General features: G+C 36.7%; 1 protein-coding gene across 21 annotated transcripts in view; it reads right to left on the bottom strand.

The window, feature by feature from the left end:
- Nucleotides 1–18,031, bottom strand: part of CASK (calcium/calmodulin dependent serine protein kinase) — a 226,378-nt gene that overhangs the window by 56,341 nt on the left and 152,006 nt on the right. For 14 of the 21 annotated variants that reach the window (XM_037376849.1, XM_037376848.1, XM_037376853.1 and 11 more), the window contains 2 exons: nt 17,572–17,589; nt 8,968–9,089 (listed from right to left, as the gene is read on the bottom strand). In XM_037376849.1, the coding sequence (XP_037232746.1) occupies nt 8,968–9,089; nt 17,572–17,589 (140 nt within the window). The remainder of the gene's footprint in view (nt 1–8,967; nt 9,090–17,571; nt 17,590–18,031) is intronic. The other 7 variants (XM_037376850.1, XM_037376855.1, XM_037376856.1 and 4 more) reach the window with 1 other exon arrangement.

The raw sequence follows: 18,031 nt of genomic DNA, 5'->3' as shown, positions 1-18,031 counted from the left end.
GATTTCAGTAGACTGACTAAGATGTTTTCCTGCCTACTCAAATGAGCACTCAAATTGCTGCTGCCATAAGCTGACTGCAGATATCCAGGGTACCCTTCAGTCCTCCACTACAAGACATCTTCAGTATGCCATTTAATCCTTTTTTACTTCAGGAATTCTGCCACAAGTCCCTCCAGCCAACTTTTTTTGAGTCTTAACTCCATTCTTGTATCATAAACCAGATTTTTTTCTGTTCACATTGCAAACATTTTAACTTATTTTGGAAAGATGAAAGAAATAAAATCAGGATGAGATAAAGGTACTGCTTTGCACACAGCAGTGCCAAGAAAACTAGCACATCAGTCAGAAAATCAACACAATGAAATTCTAAAAAAACCCACTCTCACTCTGGAATGTACCAGTAGTACTGTTGTGAAAGGCATGGGCTCAGATCATTACTTTACAAGGTACTTTAACATATTTGTAATTTCAAGGACACAAAAATCCCATTATTTAATAATATAGTCACTTTTTTTTCTGCATCAGATATCTAATTGAAACCGATCTTAATAAAAACAAGGCAAACCACCTTTTAAGATGACACCACGCAGCTAATCAGAAAAAAGGAAACATAAAAGACATGGAGGTGCTGAAGTGAGTCCAGGGAAGGGTGATGAAGCTGGTGAAGGGTCTAGAGAACAAGCCTTATGAGGACCAGCTAAGGGAACTGGGGTTGTTTAGCCTGGAGAAAAAGAGGCTCAGGGGAGACCTTCTCACTCGCTACAGGTAGTCCTGAAAAGAGGCTGTAGACAGGTGGGTGTTGGTCTTCTCTCCCAAGTAACAAGTGATACAACAGGAGGAAACAGCCTCAAGTTGTGCCAGGGGAGGTTATGATTGGATACTGGGAAAAATTTCTTCACTGAAAGGGCTGTCAAGCATTGGAAGAAGCTGCCCAGAGACATGGTTGATTCACCATCCCTGGAGGTATTTAAAGACTTGTAGATGTGGTGCTTAGGGACATGGTTTAGTGGTGGACTTGGCAATGTTAGGTTAATGGTTGGACTTGATCTTAAAGGTCTTTTCCAACCTAAATCATCCTATAATTCTATAAGAACCAGGGAAAACTAATCCCTCAACACAGGGCTACAAAATGGGTAATGTTACATGGACAACACCTTGATACACCCCACAGAATAATATTTGCTTCTGTCTTGTGCCCCCCTTCCAATATGGACTAATGACCTATACCACAAACTATAGTCTCAGGTGAAGCCTAAACAGGCATCATTCCCAATTCTGTCAGTTGAATTAATTCTTCAGAGTTAGATCTCCATCTTGAAGAAAAGATGCTAATGACCATGAACCTCATTCCAGCGGGCTATAGAATCCATATAAAACTATAAAAATCCACAATGATTACAGAGGGTTGGCAATGAACACAGCTTCTCACCTGCTTTGTGTTATTGAGCCTATCTTGCAATGTAATGATATACTGAGAATAAAAATGTACTGCAATGAGCTCATTAGTACAAATAATAGTTCAACATGTACCAGCCAGCTACTTGAATCACTGAAGTAGGAGACAGTGAGGCCTGACTGTCTTCAAAGATAGAAGCATGACTTACTGGGCAGTTAGTATATTGCCTTTGGTTATTTTAATGTAAACTAAGTGTGAAATATTATTCTGAAGAAAGCTCCCAGTATCAACAAAGCAGAAGTGTTATTCAAGATTTGTGGAGTGTATCCCACGCACTGTAGCATTTCTTTATTTTTGTAATTTCTCACAGTAAGTCCCAAGCTCCTGGAGAAGTAATAAATCTGAGAATCTTAAGTTTTATATGAAAAAAAACCCACCACCCAGAGAGGTAGCCTTTATGGTTAAAAATGAATTGCAACTAACTTGAACTATATTCAACATAAAAAGAAGTGAAGAAAATACAGAAAGTCGAATATGAAAACGATGCTCTTAAAACAGTATCAGTGAAGTTAATTAAATGTTCTACAAGTGCCAGGAATATAATTCAAGTGTTCTTTGACAGATCAGGGCCCAATAAGATAAAAATACACTGCAATCAAGGGAATTTCTAATTCCACATACTAAAAATAAGTCTATGGGTTTATACTCTTGGCGTAAGATATGTTGGTGCACACAGACACACACACACTTGCACAGACACAATGACACACCACTGACACAGGAAGGATAACATTAGGTCAAGAGGAATAGGCTAAATAGTGTAATTCTCATTTGAAGTACATACTTTACTAAGCTGCATTTCACTTGATGATTCACCACAGCAGTAGTATCCTTATAAATACTCAGAAATGATGGAACGTTAGTTAGAAAGAAAACAGTTTAAGTGTAACAAAGCAACTATCACAGTGTTACGTAATGTGACCCAGAATTTTGCATTGTTGGAAAGTGGTGGATAAACTTCTCAAAAATGAACCTTAAGCAATAAAAAAGTTACTGTTAATTCTTATTTGTATTAGTCTTGTGTTTAAGAGATGCAGTCATATATCAGTATTATATAATATATTATCATGAAACAAAAATGGTTTCTGCTTGGAAGACTAAATTAAATTAAGACTGATTCTCTCTATAAATTTATAAGACAGAGAAACAGGAAGAACAAGAAAACAATGAGATGATGCTGACTAGCACAGTGAACTACATATCCAAAGAACAGAGAAAATGAAATGCAAAGGTATAGAGCAAGTTGAAAATGGAAGGTATTTTAGAAAATGATTATGAAATAATACAGAAGAAATTCTAGAACAGCCTCTGCTTTTAGTGTTCTTTCAGATATGGCCTTGAGGAGAAGTTACCTTTTAGACAAAAAGCATACTGCACTGGCGATGACGATCCAGCCCACCTGCTGAAGGAATTCTTCAGTTCTCCCTAAGGCTTGGTCATTGCTCCTTCTACTCTACTGGGGAAAGGAGCTTCCATTGCAGTGAGACAGTCCCTCCCACTCCCTGGGGCTGAGCACGCTGCCTCTGCTGGACTGGGATAAAAGCCAGATTTGATTCCCCAAATAGCAAGGTGCCTTCCTGCCAACATAGTTTCTTCTTTTTTTTTGTTTTTTTTTTTTTTAAGAAATATTTTCCATTTGCTTTTGTCTTACAAAGATATCAATTAAAGAATAATTAAAAATAGGAAAACAAGGCATTTTAAAAAATGGGAAAAGATTATTTCCCATAAGCATAACATGTTCTGAGGGAGTTTAGCAAGACATCTAGCATACATACACTTTCTGATCTGTTTCTGCAAAAGAAATGTATTCATGTTTCACTAAAACATGTCCCACTTACTAGTTTTAACATAATCAGTATTCAAGACAGTAAGGACCAATCTTGATCCAAAAAACATGAACCACATTATGTGATGCACATAGAAAGCCATTCTTATTCAAATCAAAACTTAGAAAAAATAGATGATTCAGGAAAATATTTGAGCTTTTTATACACAGCTGCTTTTATTTTCTGTATCATATGATATATATTCCACCAGCCTACTTGTGATTTAAAAGAAAAGAAAGGAAGAAGGAAATTAAAACGTCCTGGAAAATAGAAATCAAAATGTCTCTTGCCTTGTTTTTCTCCAAAGTATGTAATAGAACTGTGAAATTAATACACTGCTCAGAAAAAAGCAAATCAGGGATAAATGTATGAAGAGTTTAAAACATTTTCGCATAGAGAACTACCGTATCAGCCATGGCTGGACACTGCTGAGTAACTGTTACTTTTACAAAAATTGTTTGCAATTACTGTGCCAACATCCAACACTTGAGAGAGTAAACAGAACAATCCAAAACAACTCCAGCAGAAAGCTTTAGCCAGCCATCTGAGAGGCTAAGCTGAGGTCCCAACAACATTCATTCTAGCAAGAGAGAAAATAAGTTTCCTTAAAAGTCTGGACTTACTTCAGGACCAAATCTGTTTGGATGACTGAGTACAAAAGAAATACTAAGGGAACTCTGAAGTGTGCACGGATGTGTGCTCCTTTGAAACATTACTATTGGCAGCAGAGGACAGGAGACATAAAAGGAAGATTCTCTTAAATGCACTGTGAATATAATTTAAACTCTAAAGGGAAGAAGTGGCTACACATATAGGTATGATACATATAGCTACTCCAAAATGTATTTAACTCCATTTAGTTAAAATCATATGTGTGTAATATGCTATGCCAGCAAAAGGTAAAATAAACTTCTTTAAAAGTTCATAATGCTTCTATCACAGATAAGACTCACAGAAATAACAAGACTTACCTTAACGATTCCATCTATGAAAATAATGTAATGAACTTCTCAAGCTAACATCCAAAAGATATCAGGCTAGAGAACTATCTGACTCAGGACAGACAGACTCAGACAAAGCCAGTAGCATAGAGAGGCCCCAGACACACAAAAGCTGATATTGTTCTCCTGCTGAGCAAAAATCTCACTTGTAAATCAAACGACATCTGCATTCAGAATCACCCACAGAAAGTGTCCCTGGAGAGGTGACCAAACTACTTGACTCAACAGGAAAATGATTTCTCTTGTCTCCTTCAATGTCAGCAGCTGCAGAAAACAGCAGCTTCTGGTTTTACTTTTTAGCAAACCTTGCTTCCTTTGATGTACCGATAGAGATGAAATACAATATGTGAAGATCTTCCCCATTAGGCACAACCTTGAAGCCCAGTATACTTTTCAAAACAAATAATCATTAAGTAAAAGCTTTTGACATGATGCAGAAAATAGCCAAACACCAATGCCTCCAAAATTAGTAACCCCTTCATATTTATTTCCAACTACTTTATCAGAACTGCTGACATAAGACAGCAATGCCTCCTAGGATCTCTTCCATGAAAATCAATAAAAAAAAATATCTTAATTCATGTATTTGATAAGTGTTCTAAAAATCTGTCAGTGGTAATAAAAAGCTGTTTCACTACTTAAATTTAACTCTGTTTTTCCATAAAGTTATTTATATCCTTTATTTAACTTTATTACATTCTTCACGATCTAAATTGGATACCAGAATGAAACGCTCTGTAAAGCTTTATATAGGCATAAACCCAGACAGTTCTAAGTCACACAGAGGAATGCCCTACAGCATTCACTAAAATTTTGATCATCACATTTCTAACAGAAGCAAGAAAAAAAAATAATCTGTCCAACCCAAAGTTACTCTTTTACTTTACAAGGAAGATCAATTATTAATCAGTAAATTTTTTTTAGGTAGTGGATATTTTTAAATGGTTGCTTCTAGAAGGCCCTTTTCTTTACTCTTTGTAAAGGGAAAATCCACTCAACACAATAGAGGGATTCTTTAAATTGATGAAAAAAATCAGACAATGAAACTATTCAATATGCCCACATGAGGATATGCTGGTGTATTGCAGGATTTGGCCCAGAGTGAATATAAATTACTTTGTAAGTAGTTGGCACCTTTCCCCCACTTTGTTTGAACAGCTTTGGCACCCAAGTAAAGTGGAAGACGGTCTTAAGATAGCTATCTAAACCGACATACATAAATGAATCAATTAAAAACAACTGATGGAATAATAGGAATCCTGCTTTCTATGGCCTTCAGAGGTGCCTGTCCTCACAGCACCTAAGTTAATGAATTACTGAGAAAGAAGACTTCTATTTTGTGATCTATATTACCTGGAAAAACCAACATGTGGGAAACTTGCACTCTTAACACAAAGATTGTCTGTCTTTTTTTTGCTTTCAGAAAGTTAGTTTAGAAGCAAAAGAAGGTATTTCAGCAGCAGCAGTGATTTATCATCATGTGCCTAATCTAAAAATAAGGATGACTCTTGAGAAAGAGTAGGAACATGAAAACAAATTTAACTGTGGAAAAAGGCCAAGGAAGAGGAACAGTAGTTTTAATACAAAGCGACAGCCACAACTTTACAACAAATTAGAAAATTCCTACTTAGTGGAATATAATGCTTTACAGGTGACTTGTTCTAGTGGCCTCATTAATCCCAGATACTGAGAGGAATAAACAGTTTCCCTGACAGAACTTCATCCAAGTACAACTGATGATTTTTCAGAGTTCTGAAAGAAACTGGAATAGTATCAATGCATAAACAGAAACCAGTCTCCGACATTCAAGTTACTCAAATGAAAAAGCTATCCTTTCAAATAATACTGTTTGCAACTTGTTTCAGTCTTTCAAGTATGTATTTCACGGCACTGCAATCTTTTAGAATTGTATTTGGTATTATTCTAATCAAAGTATCTTTGGGAAGATTCTATCATCCCCCTTCCACATAGCATAATAAAACAAAAATGCTTTTTGATAGTGTTTTGTTCTCACAAATATTTTATTATAGTGTGCATTTAAAAGTACCCCTTCTGTCTAAATGTAAGACCATGACTTTAAAGTAAAAGAATGGCAAATGGTATGAATTAATTGCATTTTTTTCTTGTTTAAAAGGCTATAAAAGACCATTACAGAAATAATAGGTCATTAGTGAAGTACTATGAACCAGACAGGTACTGTAAAGAACAGAAAGAAGTAGAAGCATTGCAGAAGCATGAGTTAACATCTGGTAGACCTGTCATACAGCAAAATACACTAAGGCCATCTGGTTTACCAAAGCCCAAGAAGTTATTTCACAACATAATAATGGTTAATATATATCGAAAACCTTTCTGCATGAATGACACAAGTGTTTTGGCTCTTTATTATTACACTCATGTTATTCTCTTCCTGTACAGGTTTTTATTTCTTGTTCACACTATCTGATTAACTTTCTATACTGCAGTATGCAACATAAAAAGACAGAGCGATTTAAGCATCTGGAACATGACTGTTTAATGTAAAATATATAAACAATTATCAAGAACAAAGATTAGAACTGCAGTCTTGTGCCAGAGCAATGCCCTCATCACTTAACAGCTAACTATCTCTGGTTCCTCAAGTCCTGCAGGCAGCTACGTTGTGGAGCAGCTTTGCCCAAACAGGCAAGTTCAGAACCCTGCAGCTGGGTCCTCTTCTGGAAGGACATACGTGCTCACTCAAATTATTTAAAGTTGAAGGATGCACAGAATCCAGGTGGCCCACTAATCACTAAATAAATGGTAAGAAGTGTATGTTTTAAAGAGTTTGGACATCAAAGGAACTATATGGCACCGTTTACATTCAGATCAAAACCCTGCAAAGCTGCATTTAGGAACTAAGGCATTCAACAATTTTTCAGAAACTCTTTAGTTTCTGCAACCATAATCATCTACCTGCAGATCAGATAGCAGAAATGACTCCTACTCCTGCATGTCTTTCACTGGGTAAAAAGCATAGACATCTTTTTGGATTTGTGATATTCACTAGAGGTATCCAAGCTGTTAAATTTAAGACATAGTAGTAAAATGTTCATCATCTATATGGCCACATGAGCATTTTGGTTTAATTCAGGAGTGCATTTTTGAAATTCATCTTCTGATTAGGCCCACGTACCTTTCTTTAGTTTTCATTGCGCAGTGTGGCCAGAGCATATTTACACTCAAATGACACTAAAACAGAAGATGCTGTTCACCTACCAGTGGTTTTTCAGTCCACTGGACTGCAGTATAGCTAGTATAAAGTAAAAAGCCCTCAAAATACACAGAACTGTCAACACTGGGTCCTCAGTCACCTGCTTTGCTCTACAAACCTGCTATTGTTATGTTGTAGTACTTGCTAGTGTGGACATAGCCTATGCCTCTGTGGATTTGGTTCCATTGTGAGTTTCTTCTCAGTGGAACATGTAGATTGCTTTAGAAAAAGTTTGTCTTGGCTGAAAGCAAGTCCTCTGTCTTCAACATGAAGTATCCATATATTCCAGAAAAAAATCAGGGAAAGTTTTTTCTGCTTCTTTTTGACTTTTATTTTAGATCCCAATGCTGTGTAGACAGAGAAACCAATGACAGCATGATATACTTCTGAATTTGACCTTCAATGAGGGTCATGGCACTCAGTGCAAGGGATGGAGTGTAAGACTGCAGTGATGCTGAAGGTCCCTGTTTTTGCAGAGAGTTGAAGTTCAGCAAATACTTCTACCTCAAAACTAAATGTATGTTTTCCCAAACACACAATTTTGGAGAAAACACAATGTATTTGCCTGTTAGGCCTCCTCGGTTAAAGAACTACTGGGAAATATAAACAGGATTTTTTGCATGTGATAACAAGAAACTTTGAAAACAGGAAGTTCTCAAGGCACAGAAAGATAAGTAGCATGCAAGCATTTTTCTCTCAAACTCCAGACTACTTGTTTTTCAAAATTATTTTTGCAAAATAGAGCACTTCAGTTTTCTGGAAGAAAAAAAAAATAAAATATCTATGAACCATCTGATATCACAGTTGATCTGTACGTGTAGCCAGACAGTGAAGAAACAGGAACCAGATCCTTATTATGCCTACTAGGAGGCACCAACCTTTATCTTCTAGCTTTGTAATTTTTGCACGCTTCCTTGTGGAATCCCCATTGCTGCCTTATGGAGTAATAGCTCTCATGAACCACAGAAGATTTAAATGACTGAGCCTATTACATACTGTGTTCAAGCATAGGACAGAAATAAGCATACCTAGGTATTTCACACAAAAAATGTCATACTTGTAAGAATACCCATAGAACGGATCTAAGATTATTACACTACTTAAAAATAATAAAAAAGGAATGAATCTGTTACAGTTCAAAAGTTACAATTCACATTTAAATTAAAAAATTCAGCCCTTATCAAAAGAAAAAAAGCCTATTCTGAGAAATTATTTTATAGCAGTTAGTAATTCAAACTAATCCATTAATCCCTTATATATTCTAAAATATTCTGTATGTATCGTCCTAAACCGTATTTTTGTGTAAAGTGCTAGCTGATTATTACATTCCACACCTAAATAAAACCATTTTGATATGAAACAAAAGGGAATATATTCAGGATAAAGCAAAATATTATCCAATGAACAACACATACAGAAACGGTTTCAAATTGTTTATTACAGAAAACTTACATCTAGTAGTGTGTGAAGATGCTGATCCTGGAAAACACTGTGAAGAAAATCTAAATCTTTTTCACTGCAGTCTGTAAGTGCATGAATTTCTTCCAGGCTGTCCAGCACCTGTGAGACTGCTCCTATGGGGCAATAAACAGGAAAAACAACAAAAAAAAAAATCAATAAAGTAAAGACTCAGGGTAAACTGAACTTTGGAAAAGGAAACTTTCACTTCATCTGGTACAACTGGAACAGGAACTTCAAAGAGCTGGAGTTTTTACAGGAAAACTCACTGAATAAACTTTACACATATCAACAGTGATCATATATAGTGTAATTATATGTAAGAAATGGTTTAACTGAAGACAGGTTAAAACCTGTTTTTATGAAGCTTAGCTTTGTTCTATTTTAGCCTGGTTTCCAACGATGTCTTACAAAATTACTTGGATTATCTGCCTGTCCTCACCATTCTCACCCCAACCTTTTTTTTTTTTTTTCCCTCCACTTTTTGAACTGCTGGCCAATTTCAAATACATACTCCACATCAGTAAAAATTGGAAAGAACCAATGCTCCCATAAATTCTTTTTGAATCAGCATCTGAATAGAGCAGGGAAGAGAGAGAAAGACCCGACTGCTGTGTCCTCTGGAGGAGCCAAAAAGGCTGTAACACGAGCTCTGGTTTTTGTTCTGTTTGTTCTGCTTGCCTGGTTATCTCTGACCCAGTTATAGCATTTGCTGCCTTTTGACCAGATGCGGATGACTTTTATATGGTGTAAGGGTGAAAAGTGAAGCGAGGGTTATGGGAGTGATAAGGAGAAACAGGAGGCACTATGGAAGGTGGAAGTCCATGAGGAGATTTGAACTCACAGCAGGGAGGATACAGAAACACAACATAAATCCACAGTAAACAAGCCCATATTGGTTCCTTGTGGAACATCTTGTTTTAAAAATCAGGCATCAGTAGTGGCTGCCTACGTCTTCAGTTTTTCCACAGTGGCATAAGCATCTGAAAATGCAGAAATATGGCACCATATCCAGCGTTAGTCTGCAAAAATGCTGGTGTCTGACAGTGACTGCTGAATGCCTTTTCATAAATAAATTTTTGATTCCGGATACAGAATCGTACACATTTTCTGTTTCACTGATTTCTCCTTATTATGTTTATTCTGTTTACTTATTCATTTGCCAGTGTCCTTTTGTCAAGATAGATAATATTTTACAAGTTGCTGTATTTCTTGAAATTCTATATTCCACTGTATGAACAATTCTTATGAGCCTTCCTTAACGAACCCTTTTGTAATCCACTGCATTTTCACAATGTAATAAACCCCCCAAAACCCAACCCCCTCTTAACCACACAAGGACACAGATTTAAATTCATGTATTTATCTGAAAACCTTGAAAAATCAGAATAAACAAGATACACAAATACTACAAGACTTATGACCTCATGGCTTAGAAGGACAAGTCTAGAAACTCTTGCACCACATTTAGGACAGATCTCAACCCAGGATTCTCCTCACAGTTCCTTGTACATCAAGGCTAAGAACCACAATATTCCCCTCATTTACAACTCATGGCTCAGGAGCATTAAGACTTCTTAGTCCTCTTCCATCAAATGTGTCTGACTACTTTTTTCCAACTGATGCATTAATTTAAGTTCTTTTAAAAAGTGGTGGCTGGTCAACAAATAAAACTAATGGTTTGCATTATTGTAGTTGCTGTGCATGGGTTCAGGTGCACTGAAGAAGAGAAAAAACAGCTCCATCTTTCATAATGAGTAAGTATGATCAGCTGAAAGAAATCGACCACATTCCTCAGCCAGAGCCACAGCTTCCACACTGGGAGACACAGCAGGAAAACTGAGAAAGTACAGGGACTGGGAATCTGCTGGTAAGAACACGGAGAGATCATAGCTAAGCCTCAAAGGCAAGGAAGAAAAACATTACCTAGGGACCCAAAAGGGACTGTGCTGAGTTTCTTTTAACATTTTCAGTATACTATTTAGAAGTTGATGAACTTGGAGATCTTGAAGCCTGAAGGAAAGTGCTCAACTTCCCAGGATGAAGCTGGCAGAAGGGAATTTGTTAGAACACTCTCCTGTTTCTATTCTTGTCATGCTCAAGAGTTTAAATTAATTATTTTCTTTTCTAGCAAAACTTTGCTTTCTGGGTTCAAAGCCCTTTCTGTGGATTTGGACTGTTTAAGGAAAACTCAAGGGAAGATTCACTTCACAGGCTTGTGTATCTTGAGTCCCTAATGCTGCTCAGTGTTGCCCATAACCACTAGGACTTGAGCCCAAACCAGAACCAGTAAGAAGTATGTTCTAAGTTGTCTGCAGTGCTGTATTATTGTGAAACACTGAATACTCCAGGACCACCACATTATTTATTTCACAGTATTACATACTTTGGGAATTTTATTTTGTGGAACACTTTGAGGTCTTTCAAATAGAAATAAAAGTTATTATTTTTTAGTATTTGCATCTCGACAACCCTTTGAATATCTGGGAATTTCAAAACATTAATCTTTGCTCATTAGGTCTTTTTTCTCCGGTCCATTGGTTGCATTGAATAGATGGCTGTAAAAGACAGTTTCCAAGAATACCCTTAACAAATTTGATGAGAAGTTCTAACAGTGACTCTGCTAATCCCTCAAAATCACAGTTCTACTTTACTTTTTTTTTTTACCTGCAATCCTATGCCATATCAACTGCCATGTCTTTCACGCTTTTACAAATAACATGCACCTTCATGAAAAAATGTATATATTGACAGGATGTTATTGCATAAAGAAGTGCTAGAATAATTCTACAGGCATTTTTGTGAACACATAAACTCACTCTGTTACAGACATTTGGTTAAAAGCCCAAGAGTACGTTTCAGAAGAGTTTTAAATTCAGTTAAAAATATTACATGAAATAAAATTAACTAAGCTTTACAGCACACCTGTCCCTCAAAAGATTCATATTCTATCATATTTAAGCTAGATTTCTAACCTTTGGGGAAAGTGTAAAAGCACTCAATACTTATAATTAAAGCTTGTATTCTCTAGGAACAGGATTTAATCTCTTTTCATCATTGCAAATACACCCATTTTAGCCTCAGCATAGATGATAAAGGAAGGGCTTGAGTGAGTTATTATAGTCATACAATCTAAAAGTTCTGATTTCTCATGATCTGTAGCAGTTACAGACAGAATCTATAAATGAAAAAATTAGAATGATGCATAAATATTAGGAAGCCAGGAAAAAAAAAGGAAGTTGACTGACTTGACTGGCTTGCTTGCTTTTTTTTTTTTTAAGACTCCCTAAAGTAAGCTTTGCTGGAAAATGCTGCTTACTGCCATAGAACTTTCAAGTAGCCCCAATCACTTAGGTGAGATGAGTCTCACCCTGCACCTTAAGTTACTATAAAAATATACACACATACAATTGCACAGGAAAGGTTGTAATTCCAGTGATGGAAGCAGAAGACTTCTCCGCAGTAATAGTAAAAAAATCTGCACCAAACATGGTTCTGTGAGAAGAATGTGTTAACTGTGGATGCTACTGTAATTGCAGATGCAAATGAGCAGTGATATTCGGGGTCATGCACACGACCTTGTCTTTCTTGTATTCCCATAAAACCATCTCAGCAAGCATGGCTGCAACTATTCACAGTTCCCTCAGGGCTGAAAACTTAACTTATAGTGCTCTCACTATATGGGCTGGAGGGAAGGGAAAGAAGGTCAGAATGCTTATAACAGTCTTCTGCAGTCAGTGCTAGTACCTGAAATGTTTTTATAGTTAGTGGAATGACTTCTTAAGGATGACACCAAATTGCTTCTAAGAAGATGGAGATGAACTGAGTAGCTTTCTGCCTACTGAGGCAGATCTATCACTTCTCAGTTAGACATATCTGCCTTATAAGGCAGTGGCTTGGGATTATTTCTTCACCCAGAGTGTAGTCAGAGTTATCACAGGTATTTCCTGAAGGTTCTGTTACCTCATTTATGGTGATGGCCATTCAAAAATAGTTTTCTCTTACAGCAAACTCTATCTCTAGAGTCTTTGAGGTTCCTATACAGTGCCCTCAATTCCACTTGAAGTTGGCATGGACAATGGTTTATCAAGCTGCAAGTAGACAAAGCTTTGGTAAAAGTGAGCGCTGTTACCACATTCTGGCATCTAGCTATTGTAATCTGCAACACGTGCTTTGGCTAGAGAAACTGAACTTTAAAGGTAGTCAGGAGTTGCTTCTCCCCAGAAGAGGAGAGAAAGCAATAAAAGATAATAAAAGAAAAATCTTTAAAGAACCATTCCAAGAATTGCCTACATATTCTCCAACAGTACTGTGTCTCCACCACAAAACACCCCAAAAGTTTGCTTTTCCAAGGCTCAGCAAACCAGACAGGTTCAACTGACTTTCTCTCTCATGCAGCAGGCGGTACAGAGAATTACAAGTTTCTTTTCATGCAGCAGTGATCTGCAACTGTGTATGACTAAAAGTGTTTAGGTAAAAAAGATCTTGCTGCAAAACACAAGCGCTACATTCTGACTACAAACACATTCTGAGAGAGGCTAAGAGAATTCTTAGTTTCATTGTTTTAATATTGAAGATTACAAATGCCCATTTAAATTTTGGTCAGTCATAAACCCTCTTCTGAGCAATGAAAAGTTGTTAGAGGAAGCCTGACCTTGGTTAAACACAGAAATATAAAACCATGACCTTTTTACAACTCTCTTGCAATTAGTATTCCAGGAAATGACTCTGCAGAAGACCTTATAACAACTATTGTAATAATAGCATATTATTATTAAAGAGACACAGACAAAATCTAAACCCCTTAGATTTGTAGAACTGTATAAAATTAAGGTCCTGACACCAACCACTCATTTTAATCCTGTCCATTCTTATGAACTACCTTAATCTGGATTGGTTTTTCAACTATTCTTTATGTTGTAAAAATAGGTAAGTAACTATACCTTGAAGATTTTACAGTGTTTTTAAAAATAACTAATTAAAGCTTAGCTGCTATTTGCAATTTGTCTGTGTATCACAGCTCAGTTGTTATGCCAGTCAATCCACAATCAACATAAGCTGGTTTCTCCCAGCTTCATCTCTTGGCTGCCTTCTTGTGTGCAGCCACTGGAAATGAAATTACAAAACAACCCTGACTCTCAAAGCACAGGCATTTCAGAAGGTAAGATTTACATTTCACTTTGTTTGTGAAGAGGTCTGAGGCTAGCATGTACAGCAAGGATAGCAGAAAAACCCATCAGAAACTGTTAGATTTTAGAGAGATCAAATACTACAATCACTAAATGAAGTCCCTGGATACAATCTCATAAAAAACCAAGCATGGGCATTACTACAAAGTGCAGTTATTTTCAGGAAAAAAAGGTTTTATAAATATTGTAAGATTCTGACAGAGCACATCTGGTGAAGTGACAATGAGATAATTTCTACCAACTCTATAATGTGAGATTCAGGTTTCATGGATTTTATTTTTATTTTTCATGTATGAAAAATAAAACAAAGGTTCTTTGCTTCTGGTTTAAGACTCCAGCAACACTTACACCTTTAAATGGTAGTTTTGCTTTGCTGGCATCTAATTGTGATACCCCAAAACCACAAGGCATAAATGTTTAACACATTAAGCACTATTTCAAAATGCTGTGGAAATGTTGGGGTGTCTGTCAGCTGAGGTTTTCAAATCATGATCACATACACATTTAAAACTGTTCACTTTACTGAAACATGACAATCTAGGCTCAATATCAGCAAAACTATAAAATACTATGTCCACGTTATATACTAGGCCAGGTTTGCCTTAGTAGCACTGGACAGGAATTAAAAAAAGTATAAGAAACAACCCTCTATTTCCTGTTGGTCCTGTAAAAAAACATACTAAACATATGCTGCTTCCATTAAAGGCGGGAAAAGAATATTGGGGTGATGGCTTTAAATTGAAAGAGGGTAGATTTAGATTAGGTATAAAAAAGAGATTCTTCACTGTGAGGGTGGTGAGACAGGGGCACAGGCTGCCCAGAGCAGCTGTGGGTGCCCCATCCCTGGCAGTGCTCAAGGCCAGGCTGGATGGGGCTGTCAGCAACCTGGTGTAGTGGAAGGTGTCCCTCATCATGGTAGGTGGGTTGGAACTAGATGGTTTGGAAGGTCCCTTCCAACCCAAACCATTCTATGATTCTAACCTTTTACAGAGATGGGACCTTTCCACTACTTGTGCTGATTTAACTACCCAGATTAAGAGAAAGCCAAATGAGTACCAGATGCTCTTCACCACTTCAGACCACATCTGCAAGAATCACTGGAGTTGTGATGCCTCTAACCTCACACAGTAACTTGTTGCTCTTTGCTGTCCACTATATTACAAAGCAACTATCTCTGTAAGGACAGAAGACAGCCAAAGCATGTGTATATATATGTCTATAATAGTTTAAGATATGGTGGGAGACACATTTCACATATACACACAACAGTGTAATTCAAATGAAAGGCAAGTAAGGACTCTATCCTCCACAAATTCCAGCTATATAGTGTTTAATGACTTCTTCCTTTTTAGACAGAAACCAAACGGCCAAGTTTAGACACACTCTAAATTTACAAATAAGTGTGCCTACACACACACAGTTCTGCGAATGCTACTGGGAAGCAATTTAAGACAGTAAAAATATATACATAAACACTATATATATATTTTCTTATATATGTATATATAACAATCAGGAAAAGTCTAGGGAGAGAACTAGAAAGGTGGAGATTTATGCAGACTACAGTGAAACTGCAGAAAGAAGGCACTTTGTGTGATGGAAGGGTATTGGGATTTACAACCAAATTAAAGAAGGTAAGAATACCTATGGAATACGAGAAGAGAAAAGCAGGCACGTAAAAAACAGAGCAGAAAACCAAAGGAAATAGGTGCAGAAGAGAAAAACAGGGAGAAAGAAAAAGACTGAACAAAGAAAAAAGAAAACGGGGGCAAAAAAAAAAGAGAAAACAAGAGATAAAAGTGTTCCTAAACAGAAGCAGGAACGCAGAGGAGAGTACTATATACAGAAATACAAAAAAAGAGGGGGACAAACAAGGAGGGGGGAGGGGGAAGGTGGGGGGAAAGGGGGCAGGGAGAAAACTGATGCTTGACTTTGAAGATAGCCTTTGTTTCATTCCGCATGCACAGGGGTGCTGTGTGTATGCATGCCCCCAGCCTTCTCCTATCTCCGTACTTGGGGCCTTTACACAAAGTTTGCCAATTCCTTTTCCCAGTTACCTCCCACTGTAAAACTAGCCACAAACATGACAGAAAGCAGTCTTGTGTGGTGGTAAAGAAATATGTAGTGAGAGGGTGTTGTTTTTCAGACCAGACCTGCAACTTACAGGTAGCACACTCACATGCAACTGAAAAAATAAATATTTTCACAAAGGAATGTCCTTGACTATTACTTCTTCCGATACTTTCTTCCTCATTGCAAAAATATATGGAAACTCTTCTGGCAAGTACAAGGGGAGCACACTCTGTCAATCAGTAAGTTCACTGAAGAAACTCTCTATGCACAAACAAAAACCAAAAATCACTGGCAGAAGCTCTGTATGAAGTTTCTTTTTTCTCTACAGCTGTATAAAAATACTACTGTTTCAAAACTTTTATAGAAAAATCCACTGAATTCTCAATTTTGTATTGTGAGACAGAGAAATAGGACAAGGAACAACATCCCCCCAACCTACAAGATCAAAAGAATGAAGCAAACAACAAAAAAATGCGCAACTTTGATCAGAAACAGAGACATGGAGATATGCCTTGCTGCCCTGACTTAGGATGGAAGAAGAATTGGTAGCCTGCAAATCTTAAAATGCTTCAGGAAAGAAACCACTTTTTATTGCTTGTATTTTGAGATGCTGAATTTGTTGGTTTTGAAATGGTTGCAGTTTCTATCAAAGGGCCTAGAATTTCACACCTTCTCCTCTGTCTAGTACAGTCTGCAGGTTTCAGAAGTGCTTGCACTTTCAATTTCTCACGAAGTGTGCAGCTAATTGCAGCAGAAACTCCTACCTACATGCCAATATTAGTCCTCTTCATTAAGGAGACACATACTAGATTGTTATTTAAATCAAGTGTATGCATATACAAAACGCATATGCATATATCATGTATCACATTAACACAGAATGATCAAGAAAGTTCATGCAAGGGTATAGCAAGAAAATAATATATGACTAATGTTACAGTATATGTTTAGTGTTAGGAAAAAAAAGCCCAGTAGTCCATGAAAACATTGATTTTGGAACTAAAATGCAAAATCAAACCATTTTATCCTTCATTCATTTAAAGAAAATTAACTTTTATTTCAGTTGTCTTGCAAATATTGAAAAGAAAAAAATCAGGTAATTTTAATACTGCCTCTAAACTTCAATCTTCAGAATTCCCTGGAAATCATATTACTTCTGGTTCATTATACTTTCAAAGTTATATACAGATTTAGTCAAAAACATATAGACTATTTTTCTTGAGCAGGCAGTATTAAAACTGAAAATAGCAAAGAGAAGAAAGCTGATTTTTAAACATGCAAAGACATACACCATAGCTGAATGATAGGCCTTAAAGGAAAACAAAGGGATACCTACTTTCTGCTGCTAGAAGTCCTAGTAGGAAGGCAGCATTTGGACAAACAACAAACAGTATGAAGATTTCAGAACAAGCGATTTATCAAGCTGCAACCTAGCACACTAGTTTAGCCACAAAATAGTATGAACAAAGTGACAAGGAACCCCCCGTCATTCTTTTAAAACGGCTTCTATGTGTGAAGCAAACGGGACTTGCGAACTGGGATGGGAGGAAAACAAACACCCGGCATTGGGAAGGAAGGCAGTGCATGTATGCAGTGTTAGGTATCTGTAATACCAGACTTTCTTCAATGTTGGTTAAACTATTGCAAAAAACTCATGGACAAAAAATGATTTCAAGTAAGACTATCGTAAGAGGTCAAATGACAAACTATTTCAACATACTGAAACAAAGTGTAATATCATATTCATTAATACAGCTACTAACTAGAATTTAGGAATATTATACTGAAATAAATTT

The sequence above is a fragment of the Falco rusticolus genome, chromosome 2, assembly GCF_015220075.1.
Source record: "Falco rusticolus isolate bFalRus1 chromosome 2, bFalRus1.pri, whole genome shotgun sequence".
Classification (NCBI taxonomy): Eukaryota; Metazoa; Chordata; class Aves; order Falconiformes; family Falconidae; genus Falco; species Falco rusticolus.
The sequence above is the reverse complement of the archived record's forward strand: the minus strand, read 5'-3'. Positions and strand labels throughout refer to the sequence as shown.